We start from the raw sequence: 22490 nt of genomic DNA, 5'->3' as shown, positions 1-22490 counted from the left end.
ATAAATAATAGATAGATAGATAGATAGATAGATAGATAGTAGATAGCAAGTTTATCTAATGCGAAGGACGAACGCTAGGTTTACTGTAAGTTCGTACAGTCCGTTGACTTTTTTTTTTCATTTCATTCCTATGCAGAAGACTAAAGAAATAAACAATTTGCTTTTCTGTCGGTTTGGTCTTGAATGTCCTCAGATCCTGACCCGCTCCATCATTTATCGAAAGGTGAGTGGCTGTGACGAGAGAGGGGATAAAGTAAAAGTGAAAGGTAGGATGAGTTTAAATAACTGGTCGGAAGTGGTGGTCGCGGGCTGCGGGTGCCGCAGGATCTGTCGCTGGGCCGTGTCTCTCACAGACTCTACACCAGTTTAATTTTCACCGCTGTCACTGTCTCCGGTGTCTGCCAGTCTTTAGAGTCCAGATGGAATACTGCAAACGCCTTTCCGTAAAACATATAAATTTCGTTTATTAATGAGTGGAATAATTGACGTGAGCCGATATTTCGCTGCGCTGATGAACTGCTCTCTGAACTTGGACTGAGTTACCCCGTAAGTAAACGTGTTTGTGCAGCAACTTAGTATCAGAAGCATGTCTGCGGATTGTTCGAATTTATATTCCGAATCGGTGTAATTATTCAGATCCAGTCGTCTCATGATGGAATTAAGAATTTGGGCAACTTTTACGGACCACAGGATGATGAAGATTCCGGAGATGGTGAGAAGTAAGATCACAGACCTCCTCCTGCTCTCCATCTCCGGGTCACTGCGGTTCTCCGCCTTGCTCTGACCCCTCAGCCCCTTACGGACGCGACTGGTCACTAAAATGTGTCTGACTGTCAGAGCGTTGAGCATCAGTATTAACATGAACGGGAGTAATGGCGTTAGGACGGTAGAAAGCCAGTTATATCCCACCCACCCGGGGTCTGTATAGTACCCCGTCTTTCGTATACAGTCCCAAGGTATATTGTCAATCACTTTCGCAGGATGATATACGAAGAAGTAGGGAATATTTTTTAAACAGAGCAGGACGCCGGTTGCTGACAGAACCACACACGCAGTGTTTTTGCTGCAATACTTCGCTTTCCACCTCTGCCAACAGATAGCGACAAACCGATCAACCGTAAAAGTGACGGTGAACCAGACAGAACATTCAGTGGCTGCAACTCTCAGGACCGAAATCACCCTGCAGACGGGGGTGATGTCCAGGAAAGTCCCGGGGAAGTAATAATAACTGACCCGCCACAATATGACCTCAAATATTATGGTGAGTAGATCCGCCGTTGCCATGGCCACCAGGTAGCAAGTTGTGCAGATGGAGAGGCCGCAGTTTCCCCGGGACAGGATCACAGTCGCCACTAAATTCACTGGGGGAACAGCAAAAAGAACGAGTGAATTACTGCCGCGCTGCTCAGGGCCGGGATAAGCCTGAAATTGAGAACATAAAACTTTCTGGACAGCTCATTTCTGGATGACTAAAAGTTTAAAGTGGGAGTCGCAGGTGCCTGACACGATTGCATGCTGGGTGGGTGAAAGGGTACGGTACTCGGCATTGGAAAAGGAGCAGGGATTGGGGAAGTGGCATTGTCAACTGATCTCCGCGGGGCACTAGAGAAATCAATATAAATCTCCCACCATCACGTTTTCGACTGATGTGTAAAGTCTGGATATCGCGGCAGCTTTGCCATCGTCAATGATTGCCGCGCTCCGTTCTCTATGATTTGACGCTCTCCCTGATCAGCGAAGGTTCGCTCCCTCCGTCTCTGTCCATTTGGGAAGTTCAGTGTTGAAAGTAATTTTATTTCCTCCGTTTGCGTGTCTTTTTCTCGCTTCTTTTATATTCTGCAACTACTCTTCTTCGTGGTCCTTCACCCTATGCCAATGGGTCCTGTCCGAAAGTTTCATGATTCCAATGAAAGTGTTAAAATTTTGCCTGAGCCACTGAATTTTCAGGAATGTTGCAGGTTAGTGCTTAAACCGTACACTTTCCAAAGGGAAGAGACTATAGGCGCTTCAAAACATCCGCCTCTTTTTGGGGTCGCTCCAAATCACTGCGACATTATTCCAAGTGATTCAATGCTTACTGTTCCAGAGCGGAGAATCGCATAAACCTTACCCCATCTGACCCCTAACGGACACCTCTGGTTTGGTTCTAAACTCCCTCTTCGCTTCACGGATAACAGGGCGTGGAAACAGCCCCTGATATACTAAAACGCACACGGACCCTGTCGGAATTTTCGAAACTCCCGATGGTTCGGAGTCTAACTCATAAGTTATGTATATCGCTCTCCCTTAAATCTCATCCGGTTTTCAGTCACCGCGTTCCCCTTCAAATTCCCAGCAATTTCTTAAAACACAGAGTAATATGTTTCCATTTGAATTCAAAACATGTTGCTACGGATAACACGAAAAGGCTTGTAAAGGTGTCGACCACCTTAATTTAGTTTGATACGGTTTTGCATTGGTAAGTAAAAACTGCCCGCAATGATTCCTCAAGATGAGTCCATCTCGAGGATGCCCCACTTTATATCTGTTTCAGCTGCCAGTTTGTTTTCAGCCGAGGTCCCTTATTAAACAGCAAGGACACTTCTGACTGAACACAGGGTTTTGTCACAATGTCTGCAGCGCACTCACTGATACTCCGGCATCACAACGCTGTCGGGAACCGAACGAGTCCAAAGACCGCGCACACACGACTGCAAATTTGTATTTAACGCATGTTGCGCTATTGATTCGGAATAACACAAAGCAGCCGGTGAAGGTGCCGAGCGCACCGGATTATCGGAGTTTATTTTAACAACAGCTTTGCAATGATAATCCAAAACTGCTTGTCATGATTCAGCAAAATGAAGCCTTTTCCCCGATATCCCACTCTGCATCAGTTTCAGCTGCCGGTTTATTTTCAGCGGAGGCCACAGCTGAAACTTCAAGGGAACTTCTGAACGAACACAAAGTTTTTGTCACAACGTCTGCTGCGCACTCACTGATACACCCGCGATCGTGTCGGTAAAGGAACAAGTCCAAAGACCGCGCACACAGAACTGCAAATATTAGTTCGCCTATGTTCTTACCAGGAACACCAGTAACGGCAATTACCATGTACCATATCTTTCTCACACGGTAAAATGTTTCAAGCATGCTGTGTGAGATTCAGCCTGACTCCCAGCTGCCCGCGATCTCGCTGAAGAAACTCTGAGCTGATGAATCTCTACGCTCATTCATTTATACTCGCTCCAGCTCACTGAATATTCAATACTACACAAGGCTGACGTGTCCTCCAACAGCCGAGGTAAAAATAAACCTGATATTATTCAATTAAAATCCTAACTGTGATTAGGTATGGATAGCTTGACACGAAATTGCAAAATCTCAGAGACGAAGAACTGACGATTTGAGAATTCAGTGAATGTTGTTGTCAAACACTCCCAGGGTCACCTCCCGGTTTCATGATCATTATTGTTGACCTTGTCCATTCTTAGACTCCATAGACTTCGTCATCATAGACCAATGTAATACTGTCATTGGGTTGTTGTGCTTCACCTTGGGAATTGTCTCGGTTATCGATCTTGCAATAAAACATAAAAAAAAATGTTGTTTCTATGTCCCTGTGATATAGTCACGACACTTAAAGCAACGGAACATCCAGCTTGACAATGAGACCATTAGTCATAGGAACAATATTAGGCCGTTCACCACATCGAGTCGTCTCCGCCATTCCATTATAGCTGATCCTGGATCGCACTCAACCCCATACACCTGCCTTCTCCATGTTCTTTGATTCCCTGACCGATCAGAAAACTTTCAACTGCCGCTTTAGATATACCCAGGGACTTGGCTTCCACCCCACTCTGGCGGAGCACGCCACAGATTCACTCCTCTCTGGCTAAAGACATCCCTCCCTACCACTACTCTAAAAGGTCGCACCTCAATTTTGAGGCTGTGCTCTCTAGTTCTGGATAAAACCACCATAGGAAAGATCGTCTCCACATTCAGCTTCTCTAGTCCTTTCAACATTCGGTAGGTTTCAATGAGATAACCACACTCCCCCACCCCTCCATTTATCTAAATTTAAGAGCGTACAGGGCCAAAGCTTTCAAACGCTCCTCATGTGTTGATCCTTTAATTACGAAGAGACTGAACGCATACAAATCGTTAATTTGATTAAACGCAACACCGACACAATGCTGGTAGATCTGAACACGTCAGTCAACATCTACAGAAATGAATGAACTGCTGGCGTTTATGGCCGAGGCTCTTCTTCGAATTAATTACTGGTTAGACGACGACCGCTGCTCCATCCGCAAAAAGCGGAATTTCCTGTTTGCAATCCATTTGAATTTGCATCCCCATTCCCAGTCGGACATGTCGGAGCACGTCCTCCTTTTCTGCCACAATAAGGGCACTCCCCGGTTGGAGGAGTAACGCCTTGTATGCCGTCTCGGTAACGTCCAACATTGTGGCATGAATATAGACACCTCTATCTCCCAGTATTTCTCCCCTCCCTTTATCATTTCTCCTCTCTGGACTCTTACTCTTCTTCTGACCTGCCTACCACCAACCTCTGGTGACACTTCTCCTTCCTTTTCTCCTACAAGCCACTCTGCGCTCCTATCAGATACCTTCTCCGCACTTTGCCTTTCCAATTCTCACCTCCCAACCACTTATTTCGTGCCCCGACCCCAACCGACTGGCTTCACCTATCACCTTCTAGCTTGTCCGCCTCCCCTTATCCCAGCCTCCCGATGCTGGCTTCTTCCACCTTTTCCCAGTGCTGCTGAAGGATCGGAGACGGAAACATCGACTGTTTATCCATTCCCTCAGATGTTACCTGACCTGCTGAGTTCCTCCAGCGTTTTGTATGCGTATCACATTGATGCTGTCTCTCACATGGTAAACAGGCTCCTGTCAAAGTTTACACCGGTAATTCAATCACCGTACATATGACCCTCGAATTGGTGCAAGTGCTCAAACCGACCGGACATCGGCTTCAGTACATTTTTACCAATAGTACCAATTTGTTGATAGTGAAGTAGATCGTTGTATTTACATATTTGACACGCTGAACTGCATTTTCTGTGTAAATATCGCACAGCTGTATATTCTGTGTTTCTTTTTCTTTCTCTGACTTGCTAAATCGATGTCCGTATGCTCTGAACCGAATAGTTTACAAGAAGGGTGTTGACGGTGCCCAGATACTCGGTGCAGCAATAAGCCAGTGGCTCGTTGGTGATGGGATGAAATTGATTAGTTTGTCAGATGATCAGCAGAGGGCAGATCGGGGTCAATACTGAGGCACGGGGGTGATTACCCTCCACAGATGAGTAGGGCTCGGATATTCACAAAGAGGGACAGGGTTCCCGAGAGCGCTGATGTAGGGTAGGACAATGAAATCGAAGTTCAAACATCAAAGAAGGTGGGGATGCGGATTGGGAATGTGGTGTCCTTGAAACGGAGGAGGAAGAGATGTTCCTGACAGAAGTTTAAAATTGTCAAATGTATATGGCTAAAAGAGGTCGATCCATGGAAGCGAATAAAGTGGAGGCATTAGTTGACATCGTGCATAGGTAAGTGAATCACTTATCAAAAAATGCGCGAGTGTTCCTGGATAATTAAATGCGCATGGACGAAAGTGGTCTTGCAATACGTGTGGAGGAAATACTGTGTGTACACCTGGTGGGTTTCCCTTACTCTCCACGAACAGTGAAAAATAGGAAAGGAAATATCCGCGAAAAGAAGCCTACGCTGGCTAGAAGTTCATTTTTACACTGTTGTAATCCTCACGATTCTGACTTAAGGTCATCCAGTTCTATGACGGTTGTTGCCACACAGTTGTCGCTGCCTGTATCCCCGAAATCCTCTATTCCGATCCCTTTCAGCATTCAAAGTTCAAAGGTCCATTTAATATCAAAGCATGCATCGATATACAACTGTGAAACTTCTGTTCTCCAGATAGCCATGAAACAAAGACTAAACATGAAAGTCGGTCAGAGAGAAACGTCAACCCCACCGCTCCACCTGTACAAAAAAAGAACAGCATCTCGATCATCAAGCCCCACAAAAATTTCTACCCCCCCCCCCACGCCAACTGTACAAAACGCGGAACAGGAACATCGACACCCAACACACTCCCGCATCTTCGCACAAAAATCTGAAGGAAAACTAATCCCCCAAAGATGATCCTCTCGCATAGCAAAACAGAAAAGGAACGGGCGATACAAACACAGGATATTAAAATTCACCGGAGGAGATGCACACGAGGCAGAAAGGCCGACCCGTCTGCCTCGGCGATCAGTGGGCGCTTCAGACCACGAAATGGAGTCGAACATCGGCTCCCACCCCGTCTCAAGGTGTCTTCGCATCAAGGCCGTCCGAGTAGGCGCTCGCTTCCCGAAATCTACTCGGAGCCAGTGAAGCGCTGGAACTCTGAAGCGATCTCCAAACTGCAAATCGAAGGCCCTAATGGTTCCAGAAACACGTTTAAGGTGAAAATCCAAACGCGAGAGAAGTTAACAAGTTGTTTTCCATTGCTTCCTGCAAGGCATCGCCCGAAGGAGCGTTGCGCTGGCGCCATCTTGACCAGATTTTGACTTCATTGTCGCAAACTCATCAAACTGACCTTTGTGAGCTGCTCACTGGATCTGGCATCAAGCTACAAACAGTACTGTCTAATGGCTCTTTCCCTTAGACTTGTGATCCAGGCTTGTGATTTTGTCATTTGCAACTCAGTGTGGTTCAAACCAGATTAACAGGGTAAAACAAAGACTGGGCACTGCTGACCAGAGCATAGGCTGTCCCTCTGGAAGCCTGCAATTTAACATTATAAGTAACTTTGTATTCTCATGTTCAGCAGATGAACAGCACAAATCAGAAACAAACTCATTATGTCCATATTTACTTGAACTGATTAAATCATCCCTCAGCAAGAACCAGTTCACCAAATGCTGGCTACAAGTCAAGTCTGAAACAATGAAAGCCTCCATTCCTGTGATTACATGACAAGGACAAAGCCATTTTACTTCTCTATTTCTACTTCCCTTGCCTCGTTCCTGTGTACTGATTTGCAGATTACAGTTATTTCTAGTCCAAATATCTTTCTGTCTACCCATGCCTCTGTCTGGCTGTATTTCTGTCCGTCCACCATCTGCCCGATTGTTTGACTGACACCTGCTGCTGTGTGATATGTTGTGACTTTGATCGAGCACATTTCACAAAGAAGTGGACAATGAAAAGCCAATTCGGAGATGGACATGTTTTTAATATAAAATTTACTAGATCGATGTCCATAAGATGGATATGCTCTGACGTGGGTATGACGTCAGTTTATCAATTAGAGGTCACTTCAAGGACATTTACAGAGGCCGACTGGATTTCACGATCCATCAGCCAGTAGATCAGCAGAGTACAATCTATCACCTGGTGTCCCAGTTTTTGACGCATTGAGGATATATTATTGGGCAGACGTAGAGTACAAAACAAAAGTGAAGGTTCCCAAGAACTGGCTGAGAACATTAATCACAATCAACTCCAATAAAAATCCAAGTTCTCAGCCCCAATGTGCAGTCTGAACATACAACATAATAATGAAAAATAGTATTCAAGAAAGGATGAAAATTAACATGAAGATTAACATGCAGTCCATAACCAGGGAAGAGCTCCCCAAGATCAAAAGCCTCCAATGTCATCCAGTCACAAAATCATCGTGACGTTCGCCCTACGTTTTAACCAGGATATAGGGGAATTTTGAATGGAACTCGACTAATAACCTGATTTGAGACCGTGAGCCGACCAACTTTGACCAACTCCCTGCAAGTCCTTGAAATTTTGCAAGAGAAAGGAACGCTCGTGGGAAACACGTCGAACTTTCTGCAGAGCTGCAGCCCAAGGTCAAGATCAAATGTGTTTGCTGTATTGAACTTTTACGCTCTGCGACACTCTTATAATATTGATTATTCTTGTTAACACACACACACACACACACACACACACACACACACACACACACACACACACACAGATACACGGAGAGAAAAACGTAATCTGTTTTTAAAATTGATGAACCGGAATATTTTTTGCACATTTAACAACAATTGCACGTAAATCTTTCCATTCAATGAATCCACAGTATTAGGTTACAGAATCCGAAAGAACGCACAGACACGCCTAGATTTACTTTTTACGGCAGGATGTACAAATTCCGTGCGCTACCCGATGCCCCTCCATGGAGAGTAAGTAAGCATGTCCGTGTCTAAAAGTAAATGTTACTGTTATCACTTAGTTACTCACTTCGTCTAGCTTGAATGAAATATTCATAGTATTAACATCTTGTTTAGTTATAAAGCTCATTTTCAATGGGGACGTTGTTTTTGGTGGAGCATATTCTAGGACAAAACAATGCTTTCCAATCGCCTTCACTAAATATTATTCTACTTAATGACCTTTAGCGGATGATTAAAACTGCTAATGTTATTTCTTCACCACTGAGACAGTTTGACCAGTGAACCCCGTGAAACCTGCAGGTGTTTACCAATCAGAACTATTAATAATAGTTGATTATGGAAAAATGGTTGATGTGCGCACACGATTGGCATCTCAGGCTTCCCGGATATGATTGAGTTGATAAGGATGAAATTCAGTAGGTAGTCGAGTTCCATGCTTGACTGTTGAGAACTTCACTGCGGTTCATAGGGAGAATATAACTATGGAGAAAACGACCAGTGAATTTACTCAGATCAATTTAAACAGGGAGGATCACATACAAAGTTAATATTTCAAAGGAAATCTATAATCAAAGTACCTATATCACCGTATACGAAATACATTTTCTGGCGGACATGCTCAATAAATCCAATAACCACCATAGATCAAACAACCAGAGTAGAAGCGAAGAGAGACTGCACCAATACGGGTGGGTAATCAGCGTGCAAACGTCAACAAACTGTGCAAATACAAAAATAAATAAGAATTAATCCTAATAATAATAAAAAATAATAAATCTCATAATGAGATGAGTTCTTTGTGGCATTACAGGACCAGGTGCAAACAGAAAGAAAATATCAAAACATATACAATACAAGAGTAACAAAAAGAGAAACCGGAAACTGCCCAACACATTACAGAAATCTGCAACTCTTTAACTTACTCTGATTACACACATGGGCACAATCAGGTGGCAAGCATCATGCACCAATCTCTTGCTTTAAAATGCAAACTAAAGGAAGATACTATACATTACTATAAATAGAATCCTGATCCAGTTTCAGAGTCCGAGACCTACAATTATATTACAAATAGGACAACACATAATGCCCATCAGCATTTAATATTACAGTACAATGAAGCAGGAAAAAAAAAAGCATTTACAGATAGCAAACACGAGGAAATCTGCAGATGCTGGAATTTCAAGCAACACACATCAAAGTTGCTGGGGAACGCAGCAGGCCTGACAGCATCTCGAGGAAGAGATACAGTCGAAGTTTCGGGCCGAGACCCTTCGTCAGGACTAACTGAAAGAAGAGCTGGTAAGAGATTAGGAAGTGGGAAGGGGAGGGGGAGATCCAAAATGGTAGGAGAAGACAGGAGGGGGAGGAATGGAGACAAGAGCTGGACAGGTGATTGGCAAAAGGTATATGAGAGGATCATGGGACAGGAGGCCTAGGGAGAAAGAAAATGGGGAATGGGGGGGAAACCCAGAGGATGGGCAAGGGGTATAGTGAGAGGGACAGCGGGAGAAAAGGGAGAGAGAGAAAAAGAATGGGTGTATATAAATAAATAATGGATGGGATATGAGGAGGAGATGGGGCATTAGTGGAAGTTTGAGAAGTCAAGGTTCATGCCATCAGGTTGGAGGCTACCCAGATATCTCTATCCATGGCCTCCTCTACTGTAAATACGAAGCCACACTCAGGTTGGAGGAACAACACCTTATATTCCGTCTGGGTAGCCTCCAATCTGTTGGCATGAACATTGACTTCTCTAACTTCCGCTAATGCCCCACCTCCCCCTCGTACACCATCAGTTATTTATTTATATACACACATTCTTTTTCTCTCTCTCCTTTTTCTCCCTCTGTCCCTCTCACTATACCCCTTGCCCATCCTGTTTTTCCCCCCTCCCCCTTTTCTTTCTCCCTTGGCCTCCTGTCCTGTGATCCTCTCATATCCTTTTTGCCAATCAACTGTCCAGCTTTTGGCTCCATCCCTCCCCCTCCTGTCTTCTCCTATCATTTCAGAACTCCCCCTCCCCCTCCCACTTTCAAATCTCTTTCTAGCTCTTCTTTCAGTTAGTCCTGACAAAGGCTCTCGGTCCCGAAATGTCGACTGTACCTCTTCCTAGAGATGCTGCCTGGCCTGCTGCGTTCACCAGCAACTTTTATGTGTGTTGCTTGATCTTTATTAGTATCTACTTATAATACAGTAACTTGAGCAAGATAAACAAAAGTTAACAGTGTTATCTCTTTTGGATCGAGACTACAGAGTGTCGTGGGAGCTGAATTCTGAAGGAAGGCAAGTTTTTTTTTAAACTTCTTCGAGTGCAAGAAGGACGAGACTGCGCAGGCGCGTGACGTCAACAGGACAGCACGGAGAGTTTAAAAAGGAGACCACCCTATACGGCGGGCAGTGGAGTCAGCGGTAGCAGAGTGTAGGGCTTAGGCTTCAGCGGTAAACGGGAAGAGGCGAGAGCGAAGCACCAACTGTTTTTTTTCTCCCCACCCCCCCCCCCCGACCATTTTCGCGAATCGGCCCGGACGGACAGGAATAGCAGGGCTCTCACAGCCATCGGTACGAGGTAACGGTTTAAAAAGTTCATCTGTAAGTGGGTGAGTAGACTTATTTTTCCTGTATCATTCCTGTAGAATTAGACAGCGTGCCTGCAGTGTTAGTGCATTCTTCAGGGTGTCAGATGTGTGAATCCCGGGAGACCTCCAGCCTCCCTGATGGCCACATCTGCGCCAGGTGCACCGAGATGCAGCTCCTCAGAGACCGTGTTAGGGATCTGGAGCTGCAGCTTGATGACCTACTGCTTATCAGGGAAAGTGAAGAGGTGATAGACAGCAGCTACAGGGAGGTAGTCATCCGTAGGCTACAGTGGTCAGAAAACTGGGTCAGTGTCAAGAGAGGGAAGGGAAATGCCCGGATAGTGGAGAGCACACCCGTGGCTGTCCCCCTCAGCAACAAATATCTTGTTCTGAATGCTGTTGAGGGGGATGACCTGACAGGGGACGCCCACGGTGACCGGGTCTCTGGCACTGAGCCTGGCGCTGTTGTGCAGGAGAGAAGGAGGGAGAAGAGAAATGTGGGTGGGGATTCCATAGTCAAGGGAACGGTCAGGAGATCCGGTGAGCCTGATAGAGATACCCGCATGGTGTGTTGCCTCCCAGGTGCCAGGGTACGGGATGTCTCGGATCAGGTCCTGAATATTCTGAAGGGGGAGGGTGAGCAGCCACTTGTCTTGGTACATGTTGGTACCAATGACATAGATAGGACAAAGGAGGAGGTCCTGAAGAGAGATTTCCAGGTGTTAGGAAGGAAGCTGAGAAGCAGGACCTCCAGGGTAGTAATCTTGGGATTGCTACCTGTGCTACGTGCTAGCGAGGGCAAGAGTAGTCGGATCAGGCAGATGAATGCATGGCTGAGAGACTGGTGTAGGGGGCAGGGCTTCAGATTCTTGTATAATTGGGATCTCTTCTGAGGGAAGTATGACCTGTTCAAAAAGGATAGGTTACACCTGAACCCGAAGGGGACCAATATCCTGGCAGGAAAGTTTAATAGAGCTGTTAGGGGGGGTTTAAACTTATTTGGCAACGGGATGGGAACCGGAATGACAGAGCGGAGGAAGGGGAAAACAGAAATAAATCTCAGATAGTGAGCAGTAAAGATGTCAGGAAAGACAGGCAGGTGATGGGGCAAATTTGTAGCCATTGGGATGTGTTGCAGTGCAATAACTTTGCAGTGAAATCAAAGTGAAAAGTACCAAATACTGGTCTTAAGGTGTTATACTTAAAAGCACGCAGCATAAGGAATAAGGTGGATGATCTTGTCGTACAGCTACAGATTGGCAGGTATGATATTGTGGCCGTCACTGAGACCTGGCTAAAGGATGCATGTCACTGGGACCTGAACGTCCAAGGATACATGATGTATCGGAAAGATAGGAAGGTAGGCAGAGGAGCAGGCGTGGCTTTATTGGTAAGAAATGATATTAAATCATTAGAAAGAGGTGATATAGGATCGGAAGCTGTAGAATCTTTATGGGTTGAGCTAAGAAATCACAGGGGTAAAAGTACCCTGATGGCAGTTATTTATAGGCCCTCAAACAGCTGCAGAGATGTGGACTACAAATTACAACTAGAAATAGAAAAGGCTTGTCAGAAGGGCAGTGTTATGATCATTGTGGGGGATTTTAAAATGCGAGTAGATTGGGAAAATGAGGTCGGCACTGGATCTCAAGAGAGAGAATTTGTAGAATGTCTGCGAGATGGCTTTTTAGAACAGCTTGTTGTTGAGCCCACTAGGGGATCGGCTGTACTGGATTGGGTATTGTGTGGTGATTGGAGAGATTGAGGTGAAGGAACCCTTAGCAGGCAGTGATCATAACATGATTTAGTTCACTGTGAAATTTGAAAAAGAGAAGCCGAAAGCTGATGTGTCGGTGTTTCAGTGGAGTAAAGGAAATTACAGTGGCATGAGAGAGGAACTGGCCAAAGTTAACTGGAAAGGGACACTGGCGGTAAGGACGGCAGAGCAGCAGTGGCTGGAGTTTATGCGAGAAATGAGGAAGGTGCAAGACAGGTATATTTAAAAAAAAAAAAGAAATTTTCGAGTGGGAAAAGGATGCAACTGTGGTTGACAAAAGAAGTCAAAGCCAAAGTTAAAGCAAAGGAGAGGGCACACAAGGAAGCAAAAATTAGTGGGAAGACAGAGGATTGGAAAGTTTTTGAAACCTTACAAAAGGAAACCAAGAAGGTCATTAAGAGGGAAAAGATTAACTATGAAAGGAAGCTAGCAAATACTATCAAAGAGGGTACTAAAAGCTTTTTCAAGTATATAAAGAGTAAAAGACAGGTGAGAGTAGATATAGGACCGATAGAAAATGATGCTGGTGAAATTGTAATGGGAGATAAGGAGATGGTAGAGGAACTGAACGAGTATTTTGCATCAGTTTTCACTGAGGAAGACATCAGCAGTATAACGGGCACACAAGGGTGGCAGGGAAGAGAAGTGTGCGCAGTCACAATTACGACAGAGAGAGTACTCAGGAAGCTGAATAGTCTAAAGGTAGATAAATCTCCTGGACCAGATGGAATGCACCCTCGTGTTCTGAAGGAAGTAGCTGTGGAGATTGCGGAGGCATTAGCGATGATCTTTCAAAAGTCGATAGATTCTGGCATGGCTCCGGAAGACTGGATGATTGCAAATGTCACTCCGCTATTTAAGAAGGGGGCAAGGAAGCAAAAAGGAAATTATAGACCTGTTAGGTTGACATCGGTGGTTGGGAAGTTGTTGGAGTCGATTGTCAAGGATCAGGTTACAGAGTACCTGGAGGCATATGACAAGATAGACAGAACTCAGCATGGTTTCCTTAAAGGAAAATCCTGCCTGACAAACCTATTACAATTTTTTGAGGAAATTACCAGTAGGCTAGACAAGGGAGATGCAGTGGATGTTATATATTTGGATTTTCAGAAGGCCTTTGACAAGGTGTCACACATGAGGCTATTTAACAAGATAAGAGCCCATGGAATTACAGGAAAGTTACATACGTGGATAGAGCGTTGGCTGATTGGCAGGAAACAGAGAGTGGGAATAAAGGGATCCTATTCTGGTTGGCTGCCGGTTACCAGTGGTGTTCCACAGGGGTCCGTGTTGGGGCCGCTGCTTTTTACATTCTACATCAACGATTTGGAGTATGGAATAGATGGCTTTGTGGATGTTTGCTGACGATACGAAGATAGGTGGAGGGGCCGATAGTGCTGAGGAAACGGAGAGTCTGCAGAGAGACTCGGATAGATTGGAAGAATGGGCAAAGAAGTGGAAAATGAAATACAATGTTGGAAAGTGTATGGTTATGCACTTTGGCAGAAAAAAGTAAACGGGCAGACTATTATTTAAATGGGGAAAGAATTCAAAGTTCTGAGATGCAACGGGACTTGGGATCCTCGTACAGGATTCCCTTAAAGTTAACCTCCAGGTTGAGTCAGTAGTGAAGAAGGCGAATGCAATGCTGGCATTCATTTCTAGAGGAATAGAGTATAGGAGCAGGGATGTGATGTTGAGGCTCTATAAGACGCTGGTGAGACCTCAGTTGGAGTACAGTAGGCAGTTTTGGTCTCCTTATTTAAGAAAGGATGTGCTGACGTTGGAGAGGGTACAGAGAAGATTCACTAGAATGATTCCGGGAATGAGAGGGTTAACATATGAAGAACATTTGTCCGCTCTTGGGCAGTATTCCTTGGAGTTTAGAGGAATAAAGGAAGACCTCATAGAAACATTTCGAATGTAGAAAGGCATGGACAGAGTGGATGTGGCAAAGTTGTTTCCCATGATGGGGGAGTCTAGTACGAGACGGCATGACTTAAGGATTGAAGGGCGCCCATTCAGAACAGAAATGTGAAGATTTTTTTTTAGTCAGAGGGTGGTGAATCTATGGAATTTGTTGCCACGGGCAGCAGTGGAGGCCAAGTTATTGGGTGTATTTAAGTCAGAGATTGATAGGTATCTGAGTAGCCAGGGCGTCAAAGGTTATGGTGAGAAGACGGGGAAGTGGGACTAAATGGAAGAATGGATCAGCTCATGATAAAATGGCGGAGCAGACTCGATGGACCGAATGGCCGACTTCTGCTCCTTTGTCTTATGGTCTTATGGTCTTATGGTCTTCTCCCGCACTTTCCCATCCACCTGGCTTCACCTGTCACTTTCCAGATAGTCTCGTTCCCTACCCGCCAGATTTTAATTCAGGGGTCTCCTCCCAACACCCACCACTTCCCTCAGTCCTGAAGAGGTGGATCGGCCCAAAATGTCGACTCTTTTCCATAGATGCTACCTGGCCTTCTGAGTTCCTCCAGCATTTCGTAGAGGATTAGAAAGCAGTTTTAGAGTATTTATTAGGCAGGGTGCAATAAAGATTGACCAAATTGGTCCCTGTATCGGTGGGGGTTATCATTTGAAGAAAGATCCAGACTCTGAAAAAGGGGGTGGACTGTCTGGGACTGAGATGAATTAAATGAAATCTTACGTCCCCCATGCCTCCCCACATAGAGGATTAACAAAGAGGTTAGAGAATGTTTATTACAGAGAGTGCAATGAAGATTCACCAGACTGGTCCCTGGAGTGCTGCGGTTATCATTTGAAGAAAGATCAAATGTGATAACCCTTTCATTTAGAGAATCGAGGACTGAGAGGTGAACACATTGAAATGCACAACATCATTACCGGTTGAACCAGGGATCCCAGTCTCTGAAAAAGGGGGTGGACTGTCCGGGACTGAGATGAGGGGAAATGTCTCCACTCCGAGGGTGGTGAATGTCTGTAAATCCCCACCAGAGAGGCCGGTGAAGACTCGGTGATCATCCTCACATGAAACAGAGGCCGGCAGATGTGTGGAGACCGAAGGGGTCGAGGGAAGAAACATGCGGCTGAAATGAGAAAGCAGTCGTCATCTTGTTGTTGGTTGGAGGGCGAAATGGCCAACTGTTTCTGCTTCTCAATGGGTGATGTGTCCGTGTTCCTGCTCAGTGAGACCGGAGGAATACAAATAGAAATCAGTGCATATCAACCCAGAAGTGATTTAAATGATACATTTCCGGGGTCAGGTGGGAGTCCGTAAACCGGTCACGTGATCCCGTTTCCCGCTCCCATTTCCCCGCACATCTGCAGCACCTGCTGGTTTGTTTCTCGTGTGTGTGTGTAGCATAATCTGTCACCCGTTCAAACAAAACAACAAGATCCAGACCTGTCACGTCCTCTCATTGTGGGTGAGCATTTTTTTTCCTGACTCCTTTGCCGAAGCGCCGCCAATGCCTCCCAGTATATGAGTTTCCGGGTTTCGGCACAGGAACATATTTATTACAGGTGTACAGGATAATGAGAGGCATTGATCGTGCGGATATTCAGAGACTTTTCCCCAGGGCTAAAATTGCTAACACTAGAGGGCATAGTTTTAAGGTGCTTGGAAGTAGGTACAGATGGGAAGTCAGGGGTAAGATTTTTACACAGCGAGTGGTGAGTGCGTGGAATGGGCTGCCGGCGGCGGTGCTGGAGCCGGAATCGAGAGGGTATTTTAAGAGTCTCCTGGATGGCTTCATGGAGCTGTAGAAAAATAGAGGGCTACGGATAAAGCCCAGGTAGTTCGAAGGTAGGGGCATGTTCGGCAGAGCTTTGTGGGCCGAAGTGACTATATTGTGCTGTATTGTTTCTATGTTTCTATGTTCCTATGACCGTATATTTCCGAGATTTAACAACTTTTCCATTTATCTGCGCTTCTCACAAATGTGTACAGTACATTTAAACCTCCCCCCGAAAGATCCAAATCAGCAATCCAGGCTGTCTTATATTTCCACACAACTACAGTGGAGCATCGGTTAATTACGCTTCAATTTAAATTTTGCACTCATAATTAGTTTAACACACACACACACACACACACACACACACACACACATACATGTATAAATCTACTTTTTTTCGGCTATGATGAATTACATCGTACTGCTGCCGTAAAGATAACACGTTCCACGACACTGCCGGAGATATTAAACCAGATTCTGAGATTGTCAGGGGAGACCCTCCCACCGGTCACGTGATCACACATTACCGCAGATGTGCAGCAGTTGCGGGTGTGACGAGCCTGCGGGTTCGCACTGTGGACTGTTACTTTAAGAGCGCGGGAGTGAGGCGGGACTATGACGTCAGTCACAAGCTTTCGCAGTTTGTGCAGATTAAAATAGAGAGAGAGAGAGAGAGAGAGAGAGAGAGAGAGAGAGAGAGAGAGAGAGAGAGAGAGAGAGAGAGAGAGAGAGAGAGAGAGAGAGAGAGAGAGAGAGAGAGAGAGACAGACACAGAGAGAGAGACAGAGACAGAGACAGACTACTCTGGCAGTCTGAATAAGAGTTGGAACTATAAACTGCCGGGACAGGTTTGCTCCAGATGAGCGTGTCTCAAACTTCGTATAATCCATCGGAGTGGATTCAGGTATGATCTGTGGGACCACTCGAAGTTAACCCTTGCCTGGGTATATGATGTGGTAACCACTTGAAGACGACATTCCTGTGACAGGTCACTTTTGTGAGATATTTGAGTGGACTTTGGATCGATTCAACGGATAAGATCTTCGACAACGGCGATTTCGTTTATCTGTGAAATTCGACATGATCGCCTTCTCTCTACGTTTGCCTGGGATTACAGATATCTCTCTCTCCCATCATTCACTTCGTGGACAACTGAACTTTCATATTTTACCTTCGTAAGACTCCAGCTTAAGTTACGATATTATAAGTAGTTACTAATAAAGCTAGTGGTTTTAACATCAAAAGCAGACTCTATGTGTAATCTGTTGCTGCTGGTTCGTAACAAGGGTTTGTTTCCCAAGTCCCGCCCTCCGCTCTGCTTTACTGAGCCGAGGAAGGGATCGCTGACTGCGGGGTGAAGACATCAAGTTTATATCGGTGAGTATCGAGGCCGGTCCCAAGCGGGGAGGCCTGATGTTGGGCAGTCAGTCCCGTTAACTTCTCCGAATTGGCGGCCTCGCCCCGCTTCCTGAAGTAGAACATGCCAGCGTCGGTCCGGGTTGTGGGACCTTCACAGCGAACCGTCCGAAATGAACCTCCACTCAGCCGCTGTTGTTCTCGTCCTGACGGGCGGGGAAGGAATGAGGCGGTGATGCCGGGACTAGACCCATCTTTCATCTTCATCTTTCGTCCGTTCAGACAAGGCGGTGGCGTCCAGATCAGTCACCTCCTCCCACTGTGGGTGGGCATTTGTTTTTCAGTCCATTTTGCAGTTATGATCAGCTGAAGTGCAGCCATTGTTTCCCGTTGTATGACCCTATTTACGGGAGAACTGAACCTTTTGCATTCATCTGTGCTTCTCAAAAATTTGTACACTTCCACACACGCACGCACACATGTACTTATCGTAGTTCACAGTTTTTCTCTGTTATTATGTATTACTTAGTACTGCTGCCGTAAAGACAACACATTTTTATGACACACGCCGGTGATATTGAACCTGATTCTAATATTGACATGAGAGACTCACCAATCCCGTTTACCGCGGAGCTGCAGCATCTGCAGGTTTGTGTCCGCCCCCCCACCACCGCTCTCCGCCCACCACAGCGCTGGAGACGCGGAGCTCATACTGCGCATGCTCAGTCTCGATAGTCGGTGGTTTCCTTTCCGTTCAGTGTTGATGCGGATCGTCGGCGGGGAGCCGGGGGAAGATTGACTGTCTGCGGGGGAAGCTCCCATCGGTGAGTAGTGAGGCCGGTCCCGAGCGGGGAAGTCTAACGATGCGCAGAGAGTCCCGTTAACTTACCCGAACAGGCGGTTTCGGTCCGGGTTGCTGGCCAAGACTTGCCGGGGTCGATCCGGGTTGTGGGACCTTCACACCGAGCCGCCGGAGATGAGCCTCCGCTCAGCCCCTGTTGCTCTAGTCCTGGGAGCGGGATGAGGCGAGATGCTGGAACCACTCCCATCTGTGGAGTTGTACCCGGGGTTCTCTACGTCCATTATCCGGCCCGGTAGCGGATCCAAACTTCACGTGGAGCGATGCCTGGGGTCGATAGTTGTTTTACATAATTCATGTACACGGGAAGCGGCCATTCGGCCTGTTGTGCTGCTGCAGACAGAGAAGACTAATGGGCAATAATAACACGTTCGAGACATTACCCCAGCTGTGTTAACCTGAGGGATTCTCCTTTTACTTCATTGAGTTTTCCGGGAAATGTTTTTGTTTTACTGGTTTTCATCTTCTTCTTGTTTTGTTTAGATGTTTTTTGTTTTGTTAGCTAGAACTACCTGACATTTTATTGAATGTAGCACGTGGCAGGGTAAAAGCAGCCATTACAATTACAGTTTCACCGTAAAAAAATGGTTCCAGTGTTAATCTTTGTCATAGCGAAACTCATAGCATTTTAAATGGAGTTTGCCATTTCCTTTTTCAGTTACTTTTCTGAGCCACTTCCTCCGTTTCCAGGGCAACGGCCTGTCAGAGCTGCAGCAAGTGTTGCACATGTGGTTGATCTGCGGTCACCGCCTCTCAGCCTAGAGGCAGTGGACCCAGGAGCAAATGTAACAGAATGATGGTGTGAGGAAAGGATGCTGTGAGCATTGACTGTACGGGATGTATTACACCCAGTCAGAATGAACTGAGAACTAACAAGTTGGAGGATGAGGGATTCTGTTTACACAAATCTGCTGAACAGTTTCGGGGTGTCCCAAGCACTTTGTAATCAGATGATATCTATGCATTAAAATAGAGAAGCAAAAAAAAACTGCCTTTGCAGGAAATTTAAAGTAAGAAGGAGAAAATCCTGGAAGTGGCCAGTTCTGAAACTGAGTCTTCCACCATTTCTCCTTTCACAGATGTAGCCTGATGTACTGAGTTCCCAGCATTGTCTATTTTATAATTTTACATCAAAAGCATATTGTTCTTGCTACTCTGTGTGTAACACGGCAGCCAGCTGTGCTTGGCAAGATCCTACACAGCAATGACATTGTGATGAAACGTGCTCAATTTAGCTGCTGGAGACAAGCTGAAGTCTGTCTGCATTCTCGCACAATCTACAGACCGGTGAACCGGCCTGAGCCCCGGCCCCGGCAGAGAGTCATTAGGTTCCAGTTCCACCTTAGTTTGTGAATCTGGCTGGCAGGAACACCATGGCAAATCGCCTGTGTCAAAGCGTCCTAGGCGAGCTTATAATATTGGGATGGAGTCTCTGGGAATATAGAACTGGCAGTATACGGACTTCATTCCAGGTTGGTAATTTACAGCTGGAATTGGAATTTCCTCAATCTGCAGTGAAGCTGAAGTCTCAGGCAATTGGACGTTGGTTATGGAGAGTCACACCCTGTGGGGCATCATATCTGTCACATATTTTGGCTAGGTTTGGAAGAGGTAACTGGAGGGATAGATGAAGTTGGGCAGTGTTGTTGTTTATCTGGATTTTGGTAAAACTTTTTACCAACATCCTGGGTGGCAGCTGATGTGGAAGGTTAGGTCAGGTGGGATGGATTCACGGGGAGCTTGCGCAGTGGATTCACACCGGGCTCGATGACAGGCAGCAGAGGGTGATGATTGAAAATGGACTTAGCGAATGGAGGCTTCTGATAAATGTGGTGTGTGTGTGTGTGTGTGTGTGTGTGTGTGTCAGCTTTGAGACCTCTGTAATTCATTATTCATGCCATTGATTTGTATATGAATGCACGTGGTACGGTTAGCAAACTTGATGCTAAATTCGGGAGACTGGTAGATATTGCAATAGGTCACAATAAATTTCGAAGGGATCTTGATCAGTTATGGAGATGGGCTGAGAAATGGAAAATGTTTTTTTTTAAGTTGGTGAAGTGAGAGACCCTGCATTTTGGACATTCAATCCGGGGTGGGACTGGTATGGTGAATGGGAGGGCATGGAGTGTTGTGGCAGAGAGAGATCTGGGAGCACAAGTGTACTGAAAGTTTACGGGTCAGTATAGAGGATGGAAAAGGATGTTTTAGTCATGCTGTCCTTCATCAGTTAGGGCATAGAGATTTGGATCATGGCCATTATATTGAAATTATACAAACTGCTGGTGAGTCAACAACCAAGTATTATTTGTTCACCATACTGTAGGAAAGATATTATCAATCTGGAGAGGGTGTAGATGAGATTGCTGAAGATGTTGCCTGGACTAGAGGGCCGAGTCATGGGAAGAGGTTGGCCGAGCTGGATCTTTATTCCACAGGAGAATGGGGGTAACATTTTAGGTGTTTATAAGATCAAGAAGGTGTATAGATAATGTGGCTGGTCGTGGTATTCTCCCCAAGGTTCAAGATTTGGGGTTGTTTAAGGTCATTCCAGTACACTGGTGTAAAGGAGATCAAAATTATTAAAAAATAACACAATGCCTGTGATAGCGTATAAACATTGATTTTATGTCCATAAAGTGACGTTAGGCAGAGGAGTGTCTGGACATATGGTGACAGGCATTGACTGCATGTCCATAAAGTGACGTTTGGCACAGGAGTGTCTGGATGTTTTGTGACTGACAGGAAATGTTAAACGCGCGGTGATGGGGGTGTGGAGGGGTGAGTTATTGGGTGGAGGTGTTGATCAGGCTTACTGCTGGGGAGAAACTGCTTTTGAGTCTGGTGGCCCTGGCGTGGATGCTACGTAGCCTCCACCCTGATATGAATGGGATAGTCCGTCAATGATCAGGGTGGATGGGGATCTTCATGATATTACTGGCCATTTCCGGCACCTGTCTATACATATATATCCTTGATAGCGGGTAGGCTGCTGACAATTATGTGTTGGGCAGTTTGACTACCCACTGTACAGCATTCCTGTCGCCGCAGTCCCGTTCCCGCACCACGCAGTGACGCAGCATGTTGGGACGTTCTGTGTTGGACGTCTGTAGAAGGACGACGGTACATAGAGTTTGAACACAGTCCGGCTCTCTTCAGTCTCCTTAGAAAGTTCGTGCGGCGTTGCTGAGTTTTCCTGTTTGTGTGAAATATGTTTTGTGGCCATGAACGGTTTTGTAAGATGTGCATGCCCAGGGGTTTGAAACCACTTCCAGTTTCCACTGTGGCGCCAGACCCTCTTCTCTCTGTATGTCATCTCACCGATATTAGAGATGGGTCCCACCACTGTCGTGTCATCGGCAAGCTTGACACTGTGATGACTTGAGTGTGTTCGATCAGTCATCAGTAAGCATGTACAGCACTTGGCTCAGCACAAACTCCTGGGGTCACCGGTGTCGAGGATGATGAAGATGGAGGAGCGGTAGTGTATCCTGACTATCTGAGATCATTTGTTTAGGAAGTCCAACACCCATTTGTACAATGGTTTGTTTAGACGGAAGGGTAGAAATTTGTTCACCAAGGCCTGTGGGACAATAGTGTTGAATGGAAAAATGAAAATAAAAAAAACATTCCGACAGAGTCTTTGTTTTCTAGACGTGTCAGGCCAAGGTGGATGACAAATGCCATGGCTTCGGCTGAAGAGTGATTCGGTCGGTAAACATATTGGTGAGTGCCCAGTGAGCAGGGATTGGAGACTTTGATATGTGAAGGTGTAGAGTTCGTTGGTACGGGGAGGATGGTGGCTAATTTTTGGCACGTGGAACAGCACCTTGAATTAGTAAGGTGTTGAAGATGGCCGTGAAGACATCAGTGGCCTGTCTAAGTACTCACCCGGGATATTTCTGTCCAGGCATCTCTGCAGAGTCTTTATTACATCTGCTGTTACAGACAATGGCGGCTCACCTGCGAGGGGAATAGCGTTTTGTGTCCAGCTTGTGT

The 22490-nt window shown here is 45.8% G+C and overlaps 2 protein-coding genes across 2 annotated transcripts in view; one reads left to right on the top strand and one right to left on the bottom strand.

Annotated features, from left to right (window-relative positions):
* Window positions 1-408: 408 nt before the first annotated feature.
* Window positions 409-3132, bottom strand: LOC134342010 (probable G-protein coupled receptor 139). The gene is made up of 2 exons (XM_063039951.1): window positions 3066-3132; window positions 409-1361 (listed from the first exon to the last, which is right to left on the bottom strand). The coding sequence occupies exons 1-2, from the start codon at window positions 3130-3132 to the stop codon at window positions 409-411; spliced, it is 1020 nt and encodes a 339-aa protein (XP_062896021.1).
* A 15253-nt stretch (window positions 3133-18385) lies between these two features.
* LOC134342011 (uncharacterized) overlaps window positions 18386-22490 on the top strand; it is a 63298-nt gene continuing 59193 nt past the window's right edge. Inside the window, exon 1 of the mRNA XM_063039952.1 lies at window positions 18386-18456. The gene's annotated coding sequence lies outside the window, so the exon portion shown is untranslated. The remainder of the gene's footprint in view (window positions 18457-22490) is intronic.

The sequence above is a fragment of the Mobula hypostoma genome, unplaced genomic scaffold (assembly GCF_963921235.1).
Source record: "Mobula hypostoma unplaced genomic scaffold, sMobHyp1.1 scaffold_111, whole genome shotgun sequence".
Classification (NCBI taxonomy): Eukaryota; Metazoa; Chordata; class Chondrichthyes; order Myliobatiformes; family Myliobatidae; genus Mobula; species Mobula hypostoma.
Note: the sequence above shows the minus strand (reverse complement) of the source record. Positions and strands in the feature narration are given on the sequence as shown.